Consider the following 23,602-nt stretch of genomic DNA (forward strand, 5'->3'; position numbering starts at 1 on the left):
TTTTTGATATGCAGCCTGTTTTTACACCTTCTCTCTGTTTTATATTCTAGAGCGGCTGGAATCTGTTCTCTCAGACTATGATATTCTTTCGTTGTCCAACATCCAACAGCATTCATTAAAAAAAAGAGACCTACAGCCTGAATCCCATATAGAAAAGCTGCTAAGTTTTTCAGCATTGCATAGGTAATGAAAGAGATGCCTCTTCCTACTGATTATACCTGAATAACTAGCCTTTGTGTTTTATTATGATCTTGTAACTGCCGTTTTCATTTTGATGATTAAATTCCCTTTGGAATATTCTATTCCTCTTTGGCTAAACAAACTTATTCTGCTTTTCCCCACTAGAGACCAGTAATATGCTGCTATTCCAAGAGAAAAATTCCTGTAAATCTATTGTTTGGTGTTTCTCAGTTTTATGGATTAAGTTCCTTTGTTAAAGTAAATTCCTGTACTCCTGAAGATCTTACAGAAGATTAGTTACCTTTTTAATTTTTTTAATTGATTAATTTCTTCTTTCTCTTGAAGTGAGACCCTAGGCAGCTCACAGTATGTATCAGAACTGTAAAAATTGAAACAAAAATAAAGTCCAATAGTGAAAAGCCAATCAACTAAGTAATTGTTAAACATTACAGTGAGGCCCCTGTACCCACAGGAGATGTGTTCTTGGATTTTGAGTGGATATAAAAAGTGCTGGCATTAATGAATCTTACTGAAATGAAGCTTATCATATCTAAGAATTCCATATAGTTGTGCTGAAAGACCTAGAAAATGACTAGAGAATGCATACTTTGTCAGAGGTGAATAAATGAAAACTTGATGGATACACGGGTCACACTGAAAAACCATTTTGACAGCATTTAAAACTTAATAGTAAATTTGAAGTACAGCATGCTCCATTAAAATATCCCCTTCATGTGTCCTGTGACTTGAGTAAAAACTCAGGCAATGATTTCAAAACCAAGGAAAGTTGATATAGGAAGATACAGTTCTTTATACTGTCCAGACCCAAGACCTGTTGGGCTTCATAGGTCATGATTAGCACTTTGCATTGTGCTCAGAAACAGATCAGAATTTTTCTTCACTTTAAGCTACTTCCGCTTGACTTTACATGGTCTCGTTTCCCCTTCAGCTCTTCACATCACTATCTGTTTCATTTTCATTATTTTTTGTCGGAAAGACAAATCCAATTCTTGCAAACTTATCAGGCCAGTTGGGTAGCAAGTATTCATATTTTCTGAATCTGTTTGTGACTTTGACCCCATTTACACTGACCATTTAATCAATTTTCAACTTGGTATTAAAGAAAGTGGTTTCACTGTGCAGAAGATTACATAGAACTTCCTGGAATTTCTTTGAGGCCCTGATACTGATTACACTAACCACAGAGCACTGATGCTCATCATGGGCTTTCTTTTGGACATTTTGTGGGAATTTGTTTTCTAGCTGTCACTGTTTGAAGCAAGCTTTGAATGGCATTAAATTATCAGTATAGATATGATTTTACTGTTAGGTTTTCTTATGAATTAAAAAGCCCATGATGAATAAATGAAAGAAATGCTGTTGCCCATGTAGATATTGTGTAATAAACATTATTTCTACTGTATGTCATAAATTCCACAAGAAATTAGTAGTAGACATTTAGGATTGTCTGCGCGCCCTCCTCTTTCTTTGAAAACCCTATCCTAGTTTACTCTATCTTGTTCATGTCCAGCATTTTAAATTTTAATTATTACATTTGGCCCAGCCATAAGTTTTTAAATGCTGTATGTTATTGTTATTGTTTATTGCTTATTGTGTATTTTTGTTTTTGAGTTTTATTTTAACTGTTTGTATTGATTATTTGTTATTACCTTTGTTTATTGATGTGCCGTGGGCTTGGCTTCATGTAAGCCGCACCGAGTCCCTTGGGGAGATGGTAGCAGGGTACAAATAAAGTTTTATTATTATTATTATTATTATTATTAATAATAATAATAATAATAATAATATTTTCTGTTGGATTTATGTTGTGCATAAAGAGATGGTGTCTTCTAATTGCATTTGTTTCTCTTAATGCTAAATGGAAGCAAATTCTTTTACAGACATTTTAAATTATACTTAACTTCATCACCAGAACACTTCTCAAAAAACATTCAAGCTTTTATAGTGGATGGCCATGGCAAGGAGAAAAAGTATCAAATACAATGGCAAGAATTTTTCACAGGACATGTTGTAGGTAAGCATTCAAGAGGAGGCAAGGAAAGAGGCAGAACACCTTTGAAGCTGCTGCTTGCATTGGGGAAAATCATATTGGGGTTTTATGACACTGCCTGTTGGCAATTTTCAGTTTTCATGAAAATGTCTAAAGTTTAACACTAGTTATGAGCAGGACTAGTCAGACTGTCTTCAATGATACTTACAGAGAAATAAATCAGATTATACCTGAACAAAGTAATCTGAAAATATCCCCCTAAAGAAATTGGAATTTCAAATACACTTAGATGGGAATACATAGTATCCATAAATTGTTTGCACTTTGGAGAAAACAATTGTCAATTTCCAATTTTGAAATTTAAAAAAAACCCCAAAGATATTTCTGAAAGTATTTGATTTTTGAAATGTGGTTTGTAGTAGGAAGTACTATCTAGCTAGAGGTAGGTAGTGCTATATGTTGCAATTAAGTATTTCTAAGCATCACGGTTTTCCCTTTTCCTTTCCTCCAGGTCAGAGTAATTCTAAAGTTATAGCACACATAGGTGATGAAGATGTCACGCTGAGGATTAATACCAATGAAGAAGAATATAATATAGAGGTATATCGATTTGGCAACTTACTAATACAAGCTTAATTAGTCATGGTTTTGAGTCTCCTTTAAGAGAGAAAAAGCAGGATATAAATAGTACTACTAATAAATAAAAATAAGTAAATAATGAAAATGATAATTTTAATTGGCCTGCTTCATTTAATTTAGTTTAATATTTCAAGATTTGTCAAAACTGCTCTTTATTTTAATTGTGGTCTTTAGGAGCTTTCCCTGCATTTTCTAAACTGTTTTTGTTTGGAGAAGATTTGTTTTGAGTTTCTTACTTGCTTTGATTTCTTTTATTGAATAGCTCACCAAAATGTATATTTATTTATTTAAAAATGTATATCTTTGTGGTCAAAGGAGCAGATTCTAGCATAAGTAAAATTGCTAAGCTTGTGTTGTTTCTTTGGGTTGTTTAATTGGGGCCTCTCAAATCAGCCCATTTTGGTTGCAATCTTATGTGCCTTTACGTTGGAGTAAGCATATATTGTAGATCTCAGTGGGACTTATTTCTGAGTATTGTGTCACTCAGACATGTCTTCTTCCACTTGTAGCCCCTGTGGAGGTTTCTCAATAATACGCAAGATAGAAGACTTTTGGTCTACAGATCAGAAGACATCAAGGACTTCTCACGATTACAGTCCCCCAAAGTTTGTGGCTATGTTAAATTAGAAGAAGAGAAAGGGTTTTTGTCTGGAGCATTAAAGGATGAAGAATTGAGCAAGCGTGAGCATTCAGGTACTTATAAGTAGTATTTTCAAATCCTACAAGATTATTATGTTGTGATGTCTTATGCAGTGAGCCTTAGGAAAACCGTGGGAACAAATGTTTCTTTTTTCTGGTCTTGCGAAATAAGCTTATATATAAAATAGAAACTGAAATATTACTGTTTTAATACTGTCAGTGTTTCTATGTGTATCTTATTCAGCTAGAAGAAGGCAACTCCATTTCACCCTATTTTGAAGAAAAGAGAATAAAATTAAACACTTCTTTGGTCTTCAAAAAACCCTGCAGTTGTTTTGTATGGATGTTGAGCTCACTGTCACCCTAATGCTTTAGAAAGCAAGACAAAAATGGTTCTTTTATTGTTGTTATTAAAATATTTTAAGTCTCAAAAATGGCACAGTTATGCAGCAAAATATTGTCCTGGTAGCCAACACAGCATTGTTCTGATTCAAATATATTAGGCTCTTCAGGAAATGCTGTGCTATTTCATCTAGATTTCTTACAGAAGTGCAACTCAATAGGGAACCACAGAGGAAATACAGCTCCTACTAGATGTTCTGCCACCTATATACAAGGTGACATATTGTAGTAACCAATTTCTTTGGGAACCTAAACAGTCATTTAGATGGATTTGTTATAATGTACCTGCAGGCATGTCAATAAACCAAAGCTATGATTTCCATAAAGCCTGCCACAAGTTCAAAAACTTTGGAAAAGTGATACCAAAGATGGTGTGTATACCATCAAGAGTCCCAAACAGAAGTGCTGAAGGTTTGCTGAAGAGTTTAATAATGTTTTTGTCCTGTCCGTATATTATTCCCCTCACACCACCTCAGTTGAAAGATTACTCGAGAAGACACATGTTTGTATTTTATCTATCTCTGTAATTCTTGCTTGACCATTGAGATGTCCTTTCTGTGTTGATAGCTATATGGTATTTCTTGAATTGTCATGATAGTGAATGTCCCTCGGCAGAAAAGAGCTGTCCCAGATCCTTTGAAGAACACTTGCAAGATCTTAGTGGTGGCTGACCATCGCTTCTTTAAACACATGGGTCGAAGTGAAGAAAGTACTACAATTAACTACTTAGTAAGTTTAACTTTCTGCACAGTTGTTTGATAAAATGTGAGCATACATCCAAATACTTTGGCTGTAATGGTAGGGTTGCTGGGCTGTGAATGTTCTGAATATTTAATGTTTATTTAGCTAGTATGGATCAGGATGCAGGGGACACGGTGCATTAATAGATTATGTTGAGCTTTTATAAGTCTCAAGCTTCCTCTTAAATATATTGTGTAGAAGCTAATAAAAAGAACCTGTGTTAATTCATACATAGTTTGCTTTTTTGCACCACTGTTTCTCCTATCCCTTCTGTGGAGGCTTGTCTACTCTTTTCTATTTCATGTATATTTTATAGTTTCTTAGTAGAGAAATGGACCCCTGTTGGCACAATGGGTTAAACCCTTGGGCCGGTAGGACTGCTGACCGAAAGGTCGGTGGTTCAAATCCAGGGAGTGGGGTGAGCTCCTATCTGTCAGCTCCAGCTTCCCATGCAGGGACATGAGAGAAGCCTCTCACAGGATGAAAACATCCAGGCATCTCCTGGGCAAGGTCCTTGCAGACAGCTAATTCTCTCACATCAGAAGTGAGTTGCAGTTTCTCAAGTCGATCCTAACATGAAAAAAGTAGAGAATTGCTAATAGAGTTGATAGCTCTGGCTTAAAACAGTCCACTAATGTATATTATTCCTATTTTGACATAAATTGCATATTATGCAGTTTTTTTCTCTATACAACAATATGAAGAAAATGTAATTTATTATTCAAATATCTTTCTCTTAAAAGTTTGGACTGACATACTGGGATAGGACTAATGGAAGCTGGTATCTGTAGACCAGTGGTTCTCAACCTGTGGGTCCCCAGGTGTTTGGCCTACAACTCCCAGAGATCCTAGGCAGTTTACCAGCTGTTAGGATTTCTGGGAGTGAAAGGCCAAAAGATCTGCAGACCCACAGGTTGAGAACCACAGCTGTAGTCTAAGGTTTCCTTCAGAAATAGTGTGTAGTGATGTTGGAGTACAACTGCAAAGACCAGGGTTCAAGTGCCCACTCTCCTGTGGAAACCGACTGGGAGACTTTGGGCAAGTCAAACTCTTTAAGCCTCAGAGGAAGGCAAGAGCAAATTCCCTGTGATTGTATTGCCTTAGAGTCACCATAAGTTGGAAATGACTCTAAAGGACTAAACAACAATGTTTTCAGACCCTGCCTGGAACTTGGGTTTGTTTTTCAGAGAAAGTATATTGGAGTTTCGGGGATTTTAAAAGTTACATTTTGTGACATGTATTTTGTAGCTCAATTTACATTCCTCAATGCATGTGTTGATGATCTGTTCCAAAGACCCTGAACTTGAATAACCCTTTCTGTCCATAGATTGAATTAATAGACAGAGTGGATGATATCTATCGCAATACTTCATGGGATAATGCAAACTTCAAAGGCTATGGCATACAGATTGATCAGGTATTTCCATAACTCCCAGAAAAGGCTGTAAATCTTTTGTTTTAGTAATGTTCCAATTTCCTTTAGTAGTGTAATTATGATATCATAGTCCAAAAAAAAAAAAAGCTAATTTAGTAAATACACATTACTGAAAACATCTGTTCCCTTCTGTTGTTCTCTTAGTAATGTGTTAATACCTATTTTCTTTGTGTTTAATGTATATTACATTTAGGTATTGCTTGAAGTACCGCTTGTTAAGAAATCTCAAACCAAAGCATAGAACAGACATAGCAGCCCAAAAAAAAGTTTACAATTCTGTTTGAATACTTAAACCAGTGGTTCTCAATCTGTGGGTCCCCATATGTTTTGACCTACAACTCCCAGAAATCCCAGCCAGTTTTTCAGCTGTTATAATTTCTGGGAGTTGAAGGCCAAAACATCTGGAGACCCACAGTTTGAGAACCACTGACTGAAACACTGATTCCTGGCATAAAAGACATTACTGAATCCCCATCTAGTCAAGGCACCAGACTTTGTCCTCCCTGCGTATGGTTTAATCTAAGCCAGTCTGTGGGTCCCCAGGTGTTTTGGTCTACAACTCTCAGCAATCCCAGCCAGTTAACCAGCTTTTCTGGGAGCTGAAGGCCAAAACATCTGAGGAGACACAGGTTGAGAACCATTGATCTAAGCAATGTGTTACTGAAAAGCTTAGAATATTGTTGGAAAAATTGAGTAAACCTCTGTGGTAGATCTTCCAGTGAATACTACACAATTCTGAAAGTAGGACAGATCTATGTCTCTCTGCAAAAAGGAATTCAGATAAATTTAAGCCATATATTAATCACAAGGAGAAAGCTTGCTTTCTTCTTTATTGCTACATCTCCTCTGCTTCCAAATTTTGCCTAAAACTGGAAAAATATGACAAGAAAATACTTCTCTGGATACTTGTGATGCACATGTTCAGAGCTGATTTTGCAAATCTCTTTCTAGGGATAATGTTTAAAATATTAGCATTTGGCATGTTTCTCTGTTGGACGGAATGGTTCTGAAGTGTGGTCTGAAAGATTGGATCGTCTGATCCCAACATTCATAAAGAATGAGATTACAAAAAAAAAAAAAAAAAAGCAGCACAGAAGCGGCAAACTGTGTGTTCCCCCCTACTAAAGTATTCAGGCTTGGCATTCAAGGACATTATATAAATTATAATTTTACTTGATGTGGGTAACTATACAAATGTACATAAACCTAATTATGTTCAGGTGTGTTAACTATTGAAAATGCCAATCTGGCTTCCTTTTGAAAATCATTTTTTCCACATTTTGCCTGATTATATTTAAAATGCTAAGTGCATAACCAGAGTTGGGCTGAGATGTGTTTTGCACTGAAGTTCAATTCTTGTTTGAGTCCGTTCTTGGACATATTGAGTAAAGATTCCTTAGATTGTAGATTCCTTAGCAGTTACTTTCGAAACTTTTGTGTACGTATTCAGCATTAACTTGCTGTGAATCAACAAATAGAATTTTGCCTGTTTAAATGTATACATAAGTACAGGAACCTCAGTTAATGACATAGCTGTGTTCCTGGGCATTACTGCTTTAATCTTCCAGAAGTTGAGAGTGACATTTGTAGATGGTTCGTGTTTCACAGGCATACAATAGGGTTGGAAGGATAAGAGCTTTATAAACAAGCATCTTGGAATCAGGTGGATATAACATGGAAAGACTAGGGAAGGCTTCCTACATCACAAAAACAAACAAAAACCAAGAGCAGCTCAACATGTTTCATCAAACTTTGCTCCTTTACCATCCCCCAATGCTACATCTACTGAAAACTTCTAATTAGACAGAGGACAAGATAGAGAAGAAAAGGCTGAGGACATAATTTTTTTTAAAAAATAGGAGCTTCTTTGTCAGAGGTGTTCCTACATAAAGGTAGGCCAAAGTGCAATGATGCTTTAGAATAGACGACAAAATTTACTCCAGGTTTGGCTAGTCGTAATCCTTTCTTTCTTTCTTTCTTTCTTTCTTTTTGGAAATAAAGATTATTGTTCACAATGAGCCAAAAAAAGTGAGGCCAGGGGAAAGACATTATAATATGGAAAAAAGTTTTCCAAACGCAAATCAGGATGCTTGGGAGGTGAAGCTACTGCTGGAGGTAAGCACGTATGTGTGTATATAGGTATATTTTCTTCACAATGTGGAAAGAGATTGCATTGGATATAAGCATTGTTCCTTAGGCAAGTGTTTGACCACAGAGTTCTAGAGGGAGCATACTTCTTACAAGGAAAAGACCAAGAATGGGGGAGTCATTCTCAGAAAAATAGAATTGTGGAGTTATAAGTTGGAAAGCCAAATTATCTGCTTAAAATGAAACTCTTATACTTGTCTTCATTATTTGATTGGGCAATGGCTAAAATGCTTCTGCTGCTTCCTATCTTATGTGTACCTTAATTAATTGTAGAAACTTACTGGTGGCGCAGTGGGTTAAACCCCCTAGCAGTTTGAAAGCATGCAAATGTGAATAGATCAATAGGTACTGCTTCTGCGGAAAGTTAATGGCACTCCATGCAGTCACACCAGCCACATGACCTTGGAGGTGGCTACGGACAAAACTGGCTCTTTGGTTTAGAACTGGAGATAAGCACCACCCTCCAGAGTCGGACACGACTAGACTTAGTATCAGGGGAAATTTTCACCTTTTTACCTAATTTAGGGAACATATTTTAATTTAGTTTCCATGATGTTTTGACTACCTAGTTTTGCAGGCATCTTGTGCTGTCTTTTTGGTAAATGTGATATAAGTGAATATCATTAAACGATCATTGGAAGTGGAACTTTTTTAGCTGATTAACCTGCTGTCTTTTATCTGATGAGTAATGTTTTTTTCTACACTATTTGTTCCACATAGCAATTCAGCTTAGATATAGCTGAAAAAGCAGCCAAGGTATGCCTTGCCCACCTCTTCACTTACCAAGATTTTGACATGGGTACCCTTGGACTGGCATACGTTGGATCTCAGAGGCCAAACAGCCATGGTGGCATCTGTCCAAAAGGTAAGCCTCTTTTCCTAATTTAGATTTATATATGAATCAAAGTACCTCAAGGTGAAAATCAACAGAGATCCACAATATCTGTTTAGATGAGCTGATTGGTTAGACATTTATTTTTAGGTGATTAGAATGTTGATCATTTTTATTGCCTCATAGCCCTTGTGACCCATAAGTAAAGCCACTCCAGCTCTTCAAAGCCACAACAATTTTATTTTAGATTCAAGCCAATTTTCAAATGACATTTCATGCACCCAAATTGCCCCAAATGTGCTTTAACTACAGATATTTCATTCCCCTGCATAGCTGAACAGTGACCAAAATGGTTGCCCAAGGTGATGTTGCTTCAGTTCTGGCATGCAAAAATCTGCAGGTGCAGCTCCCGTCCCCTACACCATTGGCCACCCCTATTGTATCAAGTAACATATCCATGTTCACTGAGTCCAATCCTGTCCCTTTTCAGTGCTGTTAATGATAGAGCAGTCTTAGAGGTGTGTCATGGTTGAAGTATGTGAACTCACACACATACACTGTGTACATGGAGCTCCTCTTTCTCTGAGGAAAGAAACAGAGACAGTCAATAATATATAGCACAAGTGAGGTGGTTCAGGGTTTTTCATAACCCCTTTTACTCCTCTTCTAATATTGGAGCCCATAAATCTTGTGTGCTTCTGTGACTGCCACAGGTCAGCCATTACTGTTAATTATTATGTTCACCAGCTATTAGTTTTAGAAGCATTAGAAATTGCTTCTAAAGTTTTTATCTTCCATTTTGGACAATACACAAAAGGATTTTTCCCTTTCACTTTTGAAGTCTACAATCTCAAAATATCTCTTTTTTGTAGCATATTCTAATTCAGCAAACGGAAAAGACATGTATCTCAACAGTGGCTTAACTAGCACAAAGAACTATGGCAAAACTATCCTCACCAAGGTATTGTAAGATAAACACTTAAAACTGTTGGCTTCCATTCATGTCTTGCTGTTGGTTGTACTCAATGATGATTTGATATTGCATCTCCCATGAGGCACAGGTATAATTACTCTTTTAACAACCCTTTTTCCAGAAACTGGCTGCCATTTCTAGCCTAGTTCTGCTTTGAAACACTACTAAATAAAACACTGAGCAGCTGATGATTTTGCTTGTGTCCTTTGTAAAGCTAATTCTAACTTAATGTTCCAATCACAATATAACTATAACATTTATTAGCTTTGTTTATTTGTGTATATTATCCTTTTAAGTAATTGCTGTTGCCAAAACTTTGGAGCAAGTTTGCCAATGAGCAGTTGTGATATACCTTATTGTGACATAAACTTGCCTGATAGTCTTAACCCTCCAGATATTTTAGATTTGAAATCTATGAATTAACATGGCTAAGTGTTGGGTTATTAAATATAAGATATCTGGAGACTGAATGGTTGAGAGCAACTGAGCTAACAGTTATGAAAATGCCAGCATTGTCGCATTCCAGAAATCAATGCCATTTCTTAAAGGTAGACCAGTAGTAAAATACCTTTGAGAGATCCATAAAAAAGAAAAAAAAATAGTCCAAATAAATACAATTGTAATTTATATTGGTATTTCACATTACAAGGAAGCTGACTTAGTTACTACTCATGAACTGGGACATAATTTTGGCGCAGAGCATGATCCTGATGGCATGCCAGAATGTGCTCCTACAGAAGACCAGGGAGGGAAATATGTCATGTACCCAATTGCCGTGAGTGGAGATCATGAAAACAACAAGGTATGTGTTTTGTATGCATTATATGGTACTTCTTTATGTGCAGTTGCTCCTTATAGATAGATAAAGTGAGTTTTTGCAAAATAAATGGTAGCACTGAATGGGATATAAAGGAAAGAGGCCATCTGTTTTGTATTAGGTGATGGTGTGCATTGTCACATTAATGTGGAATTTGTGCAAGTGGAGATTGTGTGTTTGAGACATTCTTTGTAGTCAAAATTTAAAAGATAGTTGTATGTAAAATTAGAAGTCTGCTGGTAAGGAGAGAGAGAAAGACAGGTGGTGGAGAAAAGTCCTGGGAGTCCACTGTCTTTTCTGTCCTTTTTTGGCCCTTGTCAGATGTCTCTCTTTCTACCAGATGTGCATTTTAGAGAGTTGATTTGTATAAACAGTAGACTGGAGGATGAAATGAATGTACAGAGTCCTGAAGTCATCCTTACTTCCCCAAATGGAAATGTTGCCCACATCAATAATATTATTTTAAGTATCTAATGTTAATTATTTTAATTATTTCCATTGATTATACAGTCAGCCCTCCATATCCACAGATTATTTATTTAACAATTTGACCATGCAGTTTGTAAATATATTTCCCCGTCCCTCCAAAAAAATACTAAAAGGCAAACCTTGATTTCATTATCTTATTTAAGAAACACAACTTTACTACACAATTACATATAATGGGACTTTAACAGCTTCTGATGTTGGTGTCTACAGGGGCCCTGGAATCAAACCACAGCAGAATCTAAGGGCCCACTGTTTGTTTGTTTGTGTGTGTGTGAGCCAGCATGTTATAGTAGTTTGAATGTTGTACTACAACTATGGAGACTGGGATTTGACTCCTTGTTCACCCATGGAAACCCTCTGGGTGACCTTAGGCAAATCACATCTTCAGCCTCAGTGGAAGGCAATGGCAACCTCTCTCTGAACAGATCTTGCCAAGAAAGCTCCATGATAGGGCCTTTATGTTTGCCATAAGTCAGAGATGATTTGAAGAGAGAGAGAGAAACTTTCTGAATTCCAATTGGAGGCCTTGGACCAATGGCCTATTGTATAATTTTCTGTTTTAAAATTTTTGATTTTAGTGGCTTCTTACATCTTACTTTATGGGTTGTACACTACTTTGCGATTTTACTAGAGACAAGAAACAATACAGAAACTGGTTGAGTTGGGACATTCATTGGTACTGCTTTCCTTCCGTCCCTGTAATGCTTCCAGATGTTTTCAAACTGCAGCAAAGTATCTATACTTCGTACCATTGAGATCAAAGCCCCAGAATGCTTCAAGGAGCGCAGCAATAAAGTATGTGGCAACTCCAGAGTTGATGAAGGCGAGGAATGTGATCCTGGCCTCTTGCGTCTGTATGAGGATCCCTGCTGCACATCAGACTGCATGCTAAGGCAGAATGCAACATGCAGGTGAGCCAGGGACACATCTTTCCTCTATATATGAGAAAAATATGAGGATCAAGGAATAATGTTTTCTCCTCTTAATTGAAAGTAGAAAGAGGAGTCTCTTGTGCATCCATTATGCTTTGTTCTTATGAAGAAGATGTTCTAATAATGTCCAAGAAGAACTGTGCATATTCAGTCAAATATGTAAGCAACAGGCATTCATTTGAGGGGGAAAGCCCTGACCTTTTGGATTTCATTATTGTAGACTGAATTAGCTGAATTAGTGCTTACCAGTGTTTTAAGATACCACAAGACCCCTTCAGATATAAGGGCCCCCTGGTGGTGAAGCAGGTTAAACTGCTGAGCTGCTGGAATTGCTGACCAAAAGTTTGTGCTTTGAATCTGGGAAGTGGGGTGAGCTCCCACTGTTATCTCCAGCTTCTGCTAACCTAGCAGTTTGTAAACATGCAAATGTGAGTAGATCAATAGGTACTGCTTCTGTGGGAAGCTAACGGTGCTTCATGCAGTCATGCTAGCCACATGACCTTGGAAGTGTTGACGGACAGCGCCGAATCTTTGACGTAGAGATGGAGATGAGCACCACCTTCCAGAGTCGGACATGACTAGACTTAATGTCAGGGGAAACCTTAACCTTTACCTTAAGACCCCTTCAAATTTATCAGTCTTATAGTTGACACATACTTGATTTTTTGTGTGTGGGGTCATCTATATCCCCACTTTTCCTTCTGTACTTGCTATGAGTTTTTAAACTTCAATTTTGAGATTTAGAGGTGTCTTAATCTTTTCTCCTTCTTTTAACATCTTTTAGTGATAGGAACAGTCCCTGTTGTAAAGGCTGTCAGTTTGAAACTGCACAGAAGAAGTGCCAGGAAGCCATTAATGCTACCTGTAAAGGAGAATCCTACTGTACAGGTGTGTCATTGTTGGTTTTATTTATGCATCCCATGTCTCTTTTTCAATTTATACTTCCCAATTTTACTTTTCATCGCCTCCCTCTGTCATGGCAACATAGTGGGTCCTGAGCAGTGGCAAAGCAAAGGGAAAGTAAGATGGGCTGGTAATGTGTGTGTAAAAGCAACCTTTCTCCCTTCGTGTTGTCCATGCTGCTCTATTTTTAGCCATTTCCTGCCTCTGCTTTCTGACTTCAGATTTTCCATATTTTTTTCTGCTCATTGCTTTGCACAAGTTGTTCTAATATATTCTTTTTAATTATTTTTTTATCAAAGAGAACATATGTACCAACCTACAAATAAACATAAATATACAAAGAAAAATAATAAAACATTTGCACAGAAACAAAATGAGAAAGAAAGTTTTTCTCAATATATAAAATTAAACAACAACATTTGTACACCCTTTCACTTGTACCTTTTCGATGCTGGTCATTGACCGTAAAAAATCTTTGTTGTTGTTAAAAATTAAACAATACCAACTAACAAAATTATATCTAAAACAGCCATCCTAACCACTACAACCTCACACATCCCCACACTATAGATAAAGACTACATGTATAATGACAAAAACTAATCTACAAACTTCACACTCTCTGTCTGTTTATTTTAACTTCTCAGCTGTCTATTCTGATGTATTCCTAGGAAATAGCAGTGACTGTCCTCTTCCCGGGAATGCTCCTGATGACACCATCTGTGTGGATTTGGGCATGTGCAAAGATGGGGAATGCATACCCTTCTGTGAGAGAGTGAAGAACTTGCGTTCATGTGCTTGCAATGGTGAGGAGTTCATACTTTTCTGGAATTTCTTTGAAAACATCCCCTCAAATTTTGAATGAGTGCTAGTTGCTTATTTTCTCCTCAGCCCATAAAAACATTCTGGTAATTGTAGATAGTCACACTGAACATATCATCCTGAAGCAAGTCTCAAATGTGTTCTTTCTCTCCTAGATTCAGATAGGGAGAGAAGGTGGCAATGCCATGTGCCATTTAGAAAACAGTGGTAGCCAATCTGACCATAAGAGAAGTTTGAAACTTTTTATTAGTATCATACTTGATTAGGCTAACTCAAAGGTCCCAAAAATGCATGCACGCCTTTTACACCCTTTGAGTTGGCTGAATAAAGACATTTCTTTGATTTAGATTTTGGAGGTTTTCTTAATAATAAGCCTTGATTTTTTATTTTTAATACTTAAGACCCATTTGAGTATGTTATCATTCTAGGCAAAATCCATTATGATTTTCTTTTAGGAAGTAAAGTATTGATATGTTTTCCCCAACATGTTCCTTTCCTCAGAGTGTATTAGCTTTTCTTGCTTAGGCAACTTTGCATAGAAGTGTCTTTGAACCTTTAGACAAAGTACAGGCCACAAGTGGTCCCCCAGCAAAAATTTTGTGGCCCCTGAGACTTCCCAAAATGTCCTCTGGTGCTTCTTTAAATGTTTCCACTTGAGACCCTGAGAACTCTTTTTATGACCCCAAATATAGAGGTATTTAAAATAGGTATAAAAATCAAATAGTTACTGATAACAAATCAGCATTTGTAAGTCTTGTGAAATAGACTCATTTCCCTTTTTTATGAAATACAGCTGAGTCCACTGTAAACAGTGCACAATAGATTTGTGTAAATGTCTAAAACAGTGACTAGGTGACATTCAGAAAACTTTGGAATCACAATATTGAGCTAAGGGGATCCTGAGTGCTCTAGTGAGTATGGTGGCATTTTTGCCATGTTTTGGAAGCTCCCATGGCCATTTTAGGCCCAGGAAAGACTTTAAAAAAACAAGTGATATTTGGTTACTTCCTGTTTTGGAAAAAAAAGCCATCTAAAAGCATAGTGAAAGTTCTAAAGATCATTTGAGAGCAAATGACTTTTGTTGGTTTGGTGGAGCACCACCAAGGCCTCTGAGGAGTCTAATGTGACTCCTATCCTCCTACAGCTGCCCAACCCTGCTTTAAAATGGTATTATAGCTGATTGCTGCTAAGTCAATCAAGATGCAAATATGTTTCTTAAATCATGAAAGCAGATTTAAATTTAGTTCCTAGAATAGAAAAGAATAGCTTTATTGTCTTTGTACATTGTACAACGAAATTAAATGCTTTCCCCAGCACACATCACAAAAACAGCACACCCATCCCTCCACTCCCCAACCACTACCACATAGCTCCCAATTCTATTTTAATGCGAAACCATGGAGTTCAGTATAGTTACAAGTCTAGGATAAAAGCTATCTCCCAATCTGTTTATCCTTGTCTTTGTCACCCTGCATCATCTGCCAGATGGCAATAATTCAAAAGAAGAATATGCTGGCTGAGATGGATCCTTAAGAATGTTTTGAGCTTTTTTAAGGCTTATAAAGTTCTTCCAAAGAGCAGAGAGGACAAATAATAATTCTCTGTGCACTAGTGGTGACCCTTTGGCTTTTGTGTTGTCGAAGGCTTTCATAGCTGGGATCACTGGGTTGCTAAGAGTTTTCTGGTCTGTATGGCTATGTACCAGAACGTCTCCTGACGTTTCACTTAAATCCCCAGCTCTTTACAATATTAAAGAATGTAAACAGTGGAGTATTTGAAGCTTGGATAGCCAAAAATTCTCTTTGTTATGATCCCTGACTGGAGATGATAGTGGGATGGGCATGGTGCTGTAGAAACACTGGATGGAGAATTAGCGCTGGAGAGAAAAAGGGGGCAGAATGAAGAGCCCCTTTGGAGGTTCTTTGTGTTACATGAAAAAAAAACAATGCAGCAATAACCACCCTAGCTGGCTTGCTTCCTTCCTTGTAGAAACGGATGATTCCTGCAAAGTCTGCTGCCGAGATGAGAATGGAAGATGTAGCCCTTACCTTGATGAAGAACAGAATTTTCTATACTTGAGAAAAGGAAAGCCATGTACTGTTGGGTTCTGTGACAGTAATGTGAGTATGTATGCACACATGATTGGGAATTCTGCTCAGTCTCCCCAATACTCTTCTGTCTCAAAGTATTATCATCAAACCCTAGACATAGTTGCTTCTCCTCCCTGACTTTGGCCCCAAACCCCATTGGGATCAAATCCTATAATAAATTGATGTTTGTGGTGGTGGTGGTTGTGGGATCAAACATTTTGTTGCCATTGTTAGGTTTTTACTGTCTGTCTTATGTGTATTTTCTAACTCTTTTTGCTACTTGTTCTAATCTTGTTCTGTATCATTTATTGGTATATTTTGATCCTCACTGTGCGTAGCAGTAGTGGAGCATAGCCTTTTGTATATCACATGATGTGTACTTTCAATCTCTAAAGAATATACCTTGCAGTTATACTTCTTTCTGCAGTGAGGGGACTTAACTAGGCAGCAAGATATTAAGGGTTTCTCCTTATCCCCTTGATGCAACATGATGCCTAATCACTCTTATCTTTTGGCTATGGTGAGATTTCTTCAGAGGAGGTTCCTCATTGCCTTTCTCCATTGGGTTTCAGTGGTTTAGCAAGGATTCAAACCTGTGTTCTTGAATCCTAGTACAAAATCCCCAAAAAAAAACCCCACCCTACAATGCTATAGTACTCTATACTTCCTTCCTTCCTTCCTTCCTTCCTTCCTTCCTTCCTTCCTTATTTATTTATTTGGGGTATTTATATCCCTTCCTGTGTCACCTCCACAGAGGGACTCAGGGCGGATAACAACCAGCACAGCATTAAATACAATGCCAAATTCAGTCATAAAGAAAGTATTGTTTTAAGAAAGTGCTGTATTCTTCTGCCGGGCCAACCATGATCTAATTATGCTCCCACCTCCCTTAAATGGCTTTGTAATAAATGAACAGTCAGTACAAATCTATCAAAAAGAAATATTGGGGTCTGAGTCTTGATTGATCCTCCAGTTTTGGTAATCAAGTCCCATTGTCTGCTGCAGTTAAAGGGGCGCCTCTATCATGCTGCCCTACAAAACATTTCCTTTTCTAGCATTGCTGATATTTGCATTAGGTGCTTTTTTTCAACCAGCACTCTATCTTTCAGGGCAAATGTGAAAAACGTGTGCAAGATGTGATTGAACGACTTTGGGATTTCATTGATCAACTTAGCATCAATACATTTGGTAAGCCATACTTCTTCAGCTAACTAAAATACACAATTACTGTATAGTATACCATATATACTCTAATATAAGCTGACCTGAATTTAAGCCAAGGCACCTAATTTTACCACAAAAACTGGGAAAACGTATTGACTCGAGTACCAGGTGAGGGTGGGAAATGCAGCAGCTACAGAGGCTGGGTGGCCATCTGTCGGGGTGCTTTGAATGTGATTTTCCTGCTTCTTGGTAGGGGGTGCGGACTAGATGGCCCACAAGGTCTTTCCCAACTCTAGGATTCTATGATTCTTCTGGTAAATTTCAAAATAAAAATAGATACCAATAAAATTACATTAATCGAGGCATCAGTAGAGTAAATTTTTTGACTATTTATATAAAACTATAATTTAAGACAGTACTGTCCAACTCTGATTAAACCATTATTCTAACCTTCTTTAATGTAAATGTGCTAACATATCCTTCCAATAATAATAAAGAGAGTAAAATATTAAATGTAATAAAATAATATTAGTAGAGTAAAATAATGGAAATGTAATAATAACAGTAATAATAGAGTAAAATAATGAATGTAATAAAATAATAATAATAATAACAAATAACATTGACTCGAGTATAAGCCAAGTGGGGCTTTTTCAGCCTAAGAAAGGGCTGAAAAACTTGGCTTATACTAAAGAATATACAGTAGTTTAAATCTGGTTAAAAATAAAAAGTCATCATAAATTGATTAGCTCTTGCTTATTAGACACTTCTAGTATTCCACCTGGTACATTTCTCAGATTAAAAGACTGGACTAGTATTGCAGTTAGGAAATACAACATTTCATAATTAATTAAAAAGAATTCAAATGCAATTATAGCACATTGAGCTGAAAAAGCTGAAAATAGTCTTGGAAGATGGGACAATAAGTTGGGTTAAATCACAAAAACAAACTACACGACCTTTCAGTGAACTTAATAAAAAACTATGTTTTATATATATATATATATATATATATATATTGCCAGTCACCTACAATATAGATAATGTTCCTGAGGTGACACGTTCTTTTAATATACGCTTCTATGTTAAAAACGGCAATCCTGTGACAGCTGGACTAATCAATTAATTTTTTTTTACAATTGTGTTGTTTGTCTCCGATATTATTAGAAATGGGTGTCTCTTCTCCCTTTTACAGGAAAATTCTTAGCAGACAACATCGTAGGATCTGTGCTTGTATTCTCCTTACTATTTTGGATTCCTCTAAGTATCCTTGTGCACTGTGTGGTAAGTTTACATTTAACGCCAATTGAACATATGGTACACCTTCAAGTGTACATGTACATGCATTTGGTCAGAAATTCAAAGTAGTGTTGAACACATTAAACTATTCAGCTGGAGAACCCAGTGGTGAAATGGGTTAAATCCTTGTGCTGGCTGAACTGCTGACCGAAAGATCGGCAGTTTGAATCGGCAGTGGGGTGAGCTTCAGATTGTCAGCTCCAGCTTCCCATGCAGGGACATGAGAGAAATCTCCTATAGGCTGCTAAAACATCCGAGTATCCCCTGGGCAACATCCTTGCAGACGGCCAATTCTCTCACACCAGAAGCGACTTGCAGTTTATCAAGTTACTCCTGACATTAAAAAGAAGCTGGAGAACAACGTTGAATTTCGTTTGCTACTTGGCTCTCTGTTTGTTTGAGATTCCCCTCTCTACCCTACCTCAGATCTGGACAGTTTGGGTTTCTAGAACGTTGCTGGCTTTCAAGTAACATCTTTACCGCTTCCTAGATGAAACATTTAAAGATAATTTCTTATGGCCCTATTAAAAACAAAGGCTAAGATTATGTTTGCTTACTGTATTAAAGCTCCAGTGATAGGCTTAACATGAATCATATAACATGAATCCAGATCACTCCAGTGGCCAAAAGGGAATGGAGGCAGCAGTGTCATCCAAAGGCAGTCAGACTTGTGGCCATGTGCTGCCTGCCCTTTAGTTCCTCAGCAGTTAAATGAAGAACCACTTGTGGCTATCTCCTAATATTTCTTGATGTAAGAGTGCAGCCATGGATTATCTTAATATAATGCCCCAAAAGGATTCCAGAGAACTCTGTGATATTTTTGGAAGCAAAGAGAAATGTGTATGTATGCTTCATTAATTGATGAAGAACTGATTTAGCAGGAATGCTTTGTTTATTTGTGCAAAGAACTACTTGTGTGAATGGCTTGCAGATTCTGATGATTTCCATAGACTTAGGTGCTGTTGCCCTAGTATAACAATACTTCTCACAAGCAGTTCTCCATTTGGGTAAGAGGTATGTTTCATAAAAGTAGTTCAGTGATGGAACAGTAGATATGTATTATGCAGCAAGCTCCTTCAACAACTGATGTATTATTATTCCTTTTTTAATAGGACCAGAAGCTGGATAGACAGTATGAAGAGAACAACAAAAATTTGTTTGGTCCCAGTGTAAGTTGTTGCACATGCAGAGGAATGTTTTCAGTATTTGTTTAGAATACATACTCCAAAAAAGCATTGTAAATGCTTCTAAGTACAGGCAGTCCCCAAGTTATGAATAAGATAGATTATGTATGTTTGTTCTTAAGTTGAATTTGTATGTAAATCAGAACAAGTACATTTTTTAAGTGTAACTCCAGCCAAATCTATTTATACATTAGCTTTAGATAGCATAGGGAAGAATTAACAACCCTGTGGCGCTTGTTCTGCTGGCTCTGCCCCTGTTCAGAAAATTTTACTTCACTTTCTGTCCCCGTGACAACTGGATTTTGAAAAAAAATTGGCTTGCTGTTGAAACAAGGATTGGTGAGAAGACTTCAGTGGAGACACCTTTTTCTCGTGGTAACTCAGGAGTGAATTTCCCTTCTGAGAGATAGATTTCTCTCACTTCCTGTTGTCTCACTCCCGTTCTTAACTAGGAGTCATTTGTAATTTGGATGTTGTATCTGCGGGATTGCCTGTATGGAAAAGTTGGTCTGGTGTTTTACATGAAGAACCTTTCTGTAAATTAATCTTTCTTGAATTTAATATTTTTTTCTTATAAACCAGTCCCAGCCCATTGAGGAAGTGTGTTCTATTCCCGAAATTAATTGAGTGATTTGCTTAAGTCCTGTTTTTCTGACATCATTTTTTGCAGAATGTGGAGATGCTGAGTAGCATGGACTCGGCCTCTATTCGCATCATCAAGCCCAACCCCGTCATGCCCTCTACCAGTCGTCACCAGCCCCTGCAGCCCCTTGTCCCGGCCCCTGTCCTCCCCGTGCCCCCTAAACTGGATCACCAGAGGATGGACACGATCCAAGAGGATCCAAGTACCGACTCTCATGTCGGGGAGGAAGAGGAGGGTGCATTTGAGAAAGACCCCTTCCCGAACAACAGCACTACAGCCAAGTCCTTTGAGGATCTGACGGACCACCCTATCACCCGGAGTGAGAAAGCGTCGTCTTTCAAGCTGCAGCGCCAACATCGAGTGGACAGCAAGGAAACTGAGTGCTAGCCCTGACTGCCCACTGAGCCCTTGACTCTGATGTGCACAATCACGTTGGCCGATTGACCCCATGTCATTTCAGTAGACAGATCATTTATTTGTATGTTTGTGTGTTTGTATATATGTATGTGTATACGGAAATGAAAAACGGGGAAGTGACTTACTGCAGATGCTGGCCATGTGTATGATCTTCCTTGGTTTCCATATGAATGATGCCTAAAAACATATCCAAGTCAAGTCTCAAATTCACCGAGCCCTTTGGAATATAATTCTATAACCTGGATAAGCATAAATCCGCCGGTTTATAATGTGCCTTGGGCAACACTGCTGAGACAGTGTTACCCTTTTTTTTGATAAAAATCCAAAAAAGGTGAACCATCTTTTTGTATTTGAGCATTCAGAATTTAGAGTGTATAGTTAAAGCAATCAGTATTTTCTTTTTTAAAGTGATGGACATTTTGATATAATGGAAACTTAACAAAGGTAGTGGGATCTGAGTGAAACCTAAAGAGCGCAATAAATGACTTAAAATATGCATCTCAGGGCTGGAATGTTTTTTGTGGTCATTTGAAGCAAGGCTTTTTCATCACACAGTATTTTCCCTGCAATCCAGTGGATACCTGAGCAACCCGAAATTTCATTTATTTTTTTAGCAAGTCTTAGCTGTGCCGTACCACTCCACTGGCATCTTTTAATAAGTGGTTTATAATATATATATATAATTTCCACTTTTTCAGCTCTGCTGAAAGATATTATTCCAGCAGTTAAATAAACACTTAACTTCCCAAACAAGAGGAGTAAAAGTGTGATGTTCATCATGGCTTTCATAGTGTAAATCAAAATATATCAAACTTTGTAAATTTTTCATTTGAAAGAGTATAGATGTGAATTGTACAGAGCATATGCTTGCTTGAGCTGAAGTCTGCTTAGCTTTGCAATAATGATTGTTTCAGTGAAGAATAACATGGGAATTCTGCTTGTTGGATTATATATATTTTTAAGGAGGGAGACAGTTCTGATTGATTTTTAGGGACCGAAAAGTAGTTTCTTTCTACCCTTCCTTTTTATGGGGTGAGGGGATGATCTGACATGGGGCAAATCTGTTCTCTAGATTGGCTCCAAAGATTATTGAAATAAATGGGCCACAACAGTGCCAGAAGGGTGGCTTTACTTCTGTTTCAGTAGCCATAATCATGTCTTGCATTACATTTGATTACCATTAAGTAATGTTGATAGCCGTATCTGATGAAACAGCCCCTCTTATTACAAAAGACCTGTATTCATCCACATCTGTTGGGGATCTACCAAACCTGTGACAAATGTGCATTTTTTCATGGATGCTTGTTTCATGAATACTTGAATTCTGTGCCTTCTTGCTATTTGTACCTATAGACTGGTAATGTTTAGATTTCATACCTATCAGTAAACTTTGTGCAAGGAGTGGTAGCACTCACTGCAGTATATTAAAATGTTTTTATACATATGTGTACAAGTGTGTCCTTTGACAACTCACTAAGAATTTCCAAGTGGGAATTTGCAGTCACTGCTTAAGGAGAAAGCTGGTCTCGGACACACTAGCGTTCATAGAGATCCCATTTAAAGGAATATAGTCAGTCCTCTGTACCTGCATATTTAACCAACCATAGATCTGATTGTCCCCTTGGCTTGCTCTTTGACATCCATGTTTTGTGGCTAAGGGAGAGCCAGAAACATGGTAGCAGGGTCCATGTCACTTCAGCCTGGTTTGCAGCACCCAGTCAGCAGAACTGTTGCTCAGGCCTTACAACATGCAATCTGGCTCATGCCTGGTGGGACTGCCGTGTAGTTTCTATTTAAATACAGCACTTCAAGATCCATAGATTTTGACATTTGTGGAGTGGGGGTGAATGGGTACAACTAATCTTCCATGTTAGATGGAAGTGAGGCCGGAGGTTTAGCACAGCTGGTAAATCATCAGCAATTGTAAGATCTATCAACCAAAAGGTTGCAAGTTCAAAACCCCAGGTTGGCGTGAGCTGCCAACTATCAGCCTAGCTCATTCTTTACCTAAGCAATGTGAAAACAGCTTTAGCTGTGATTAGAGAAATTAGATACTGCTGAAAGTGGGGGAGGTGTTTTACAACACCACAAAGAAAGATCAGAAAATGCTGGGTGACCAAAAGGAAGGAGGAAGTCCTGACGACTCTTCGTCATAGAGGTTAGAGCAACATCACCCCCTGGACTTGAGCCCATACCTTCCATGACACCAAAAACAGCTGAAACAAACCTCCTTCTGTTCTATTGTCTATACAAAGCGGCATTGAATGTTTGCTGTGTATATGTACTGTGATCTGCCCTGAGTCCCCTTCGGGGTGAGAAGGACGGAATATAAAAAAAGTATTATTATACTGCTGTGTGTACTTGTAATAAGCCAGCAAGATGGTGCTTTGTTTCACCAAAGAAGAAAAGTTTTAAAATCCCAACTATTCATCTTACTATGCTGTGAAAAGGGAAGGAAGAAAACTAATTTTAAGAGACTGGTTGGCATCTTGATTTACACAACTGATGTTCATCATCATGGGGGATCCCTCATGGCTGAGTATGTTTGTTTTCTAGAGGGAGAGTCTTGGCAATGGATCTGTAAGTGGTTGTAGGAACCTATTCTGATCTGCATGGTCTTTCACAACGAGGATATATGTTCCCAGATGGAAGAGGGCCCTGACTAGGGTTTGCTTGAAACACCTTCTTCTTCTTGGCATATTTCTCTCTTTCACCCTCTATTTGTGCCTCTTGATAACAGCTGACCCCCATTCAGAATGCTCAAGGGCCAGGGCTTCCCAGTTCGTTATTTGCATTGCATATTAATGCTAATATTAACTAAGATGTAGAAAGTGGCCAAAGTT

The 23,602-nt window shown here is 37.7% G+C and overlaps 1 protein-coding gene across 1 annotated transcript in view; it reads left to right on the forward strand.

Annotated features, from left to right (window-relative positions):
* The window catches only part of ADAM17 (ADAM metallopeptidase domain 17), a 28,861-nt gene extending 6,660 nt beyond the window's left edge, over positions 1–22,201 (forward strand). The window contains exons 2-19 of the mRNA XM_060787594.2: positions 51–183; positions 2,082–2,215; positions 2,703–2,791; positions 3,340–3,523; positions 4,470–4,600; positions 5,940–6,029; positions 8,049–8,162; positions 8,916–9,060; positions 9,900–9,988; positions 10,650–10,802; positions 12,018–12,217; positions 13,023–13,126; positions 13,812–13,946; positions 15,952–16,082; positions 17,162–17,240; positions 18,412–18,500; positions 19,628–19,684; positions 20,370–22,201. Coding sequence (XP_060643577.2) covers positions 51–183; positions 2,082–2,215; positions 2,703–2,791; positions 3,340–3,523; positions 4,470–4,600; positions 5,940–6,029; positions 8,049–8,162; positions 8,916–9,060; positions 9,900–9,988; positions 10,650–10,802; positions 12,018–12,217; positions 13,023–13,126; positions 13,812–13,946; positions 15,952–16,082; positions 17,162–17,240; positions 18,412–18,500; positions 19,628–19,684; positions 20,370–20,729 — 2,417 coding nt within the window. The 3' untranslated portion in view covers positions 20,730–22,201. The remainder of the gene's footprint in view (positions 1–50; positions 184–2,081; positions 2,216–2,702; positions 2,792–3,339; positions 3,524–4,469; positions 4,601–5,939; positions 6,030–8,048; positions 8,163–8,915; positions 9,061–9,899; positions 9,989–10,649; positions 10,803–12,017; positions 12,218–13,022; positions 13,127–13,811; positions 13,947–15,951; positions 16,083–17,161; positions 17,241–18,411; positions 18,501–19,627; positions 19,685–20,369) is intronic.
* Positions 22,202–23,602: the final 1,401 nt, after the last annotated feature.

Source organism: Anolis sagrei, chromosome 1 (assembly GCF_037176765.1).
Source record: "Anolis sagrei isolate rAnoSag1 chromosome 1, rAnoSag1.mat, whole genome shotgun sequence".
Classification (NCBI taxonomy): domain Eukaryota; kingdom Metazoa; phylum Chordata; class Lepidosauria; order Squamata; family Dactyloidae; genus Anolis; species Anolis sagrei.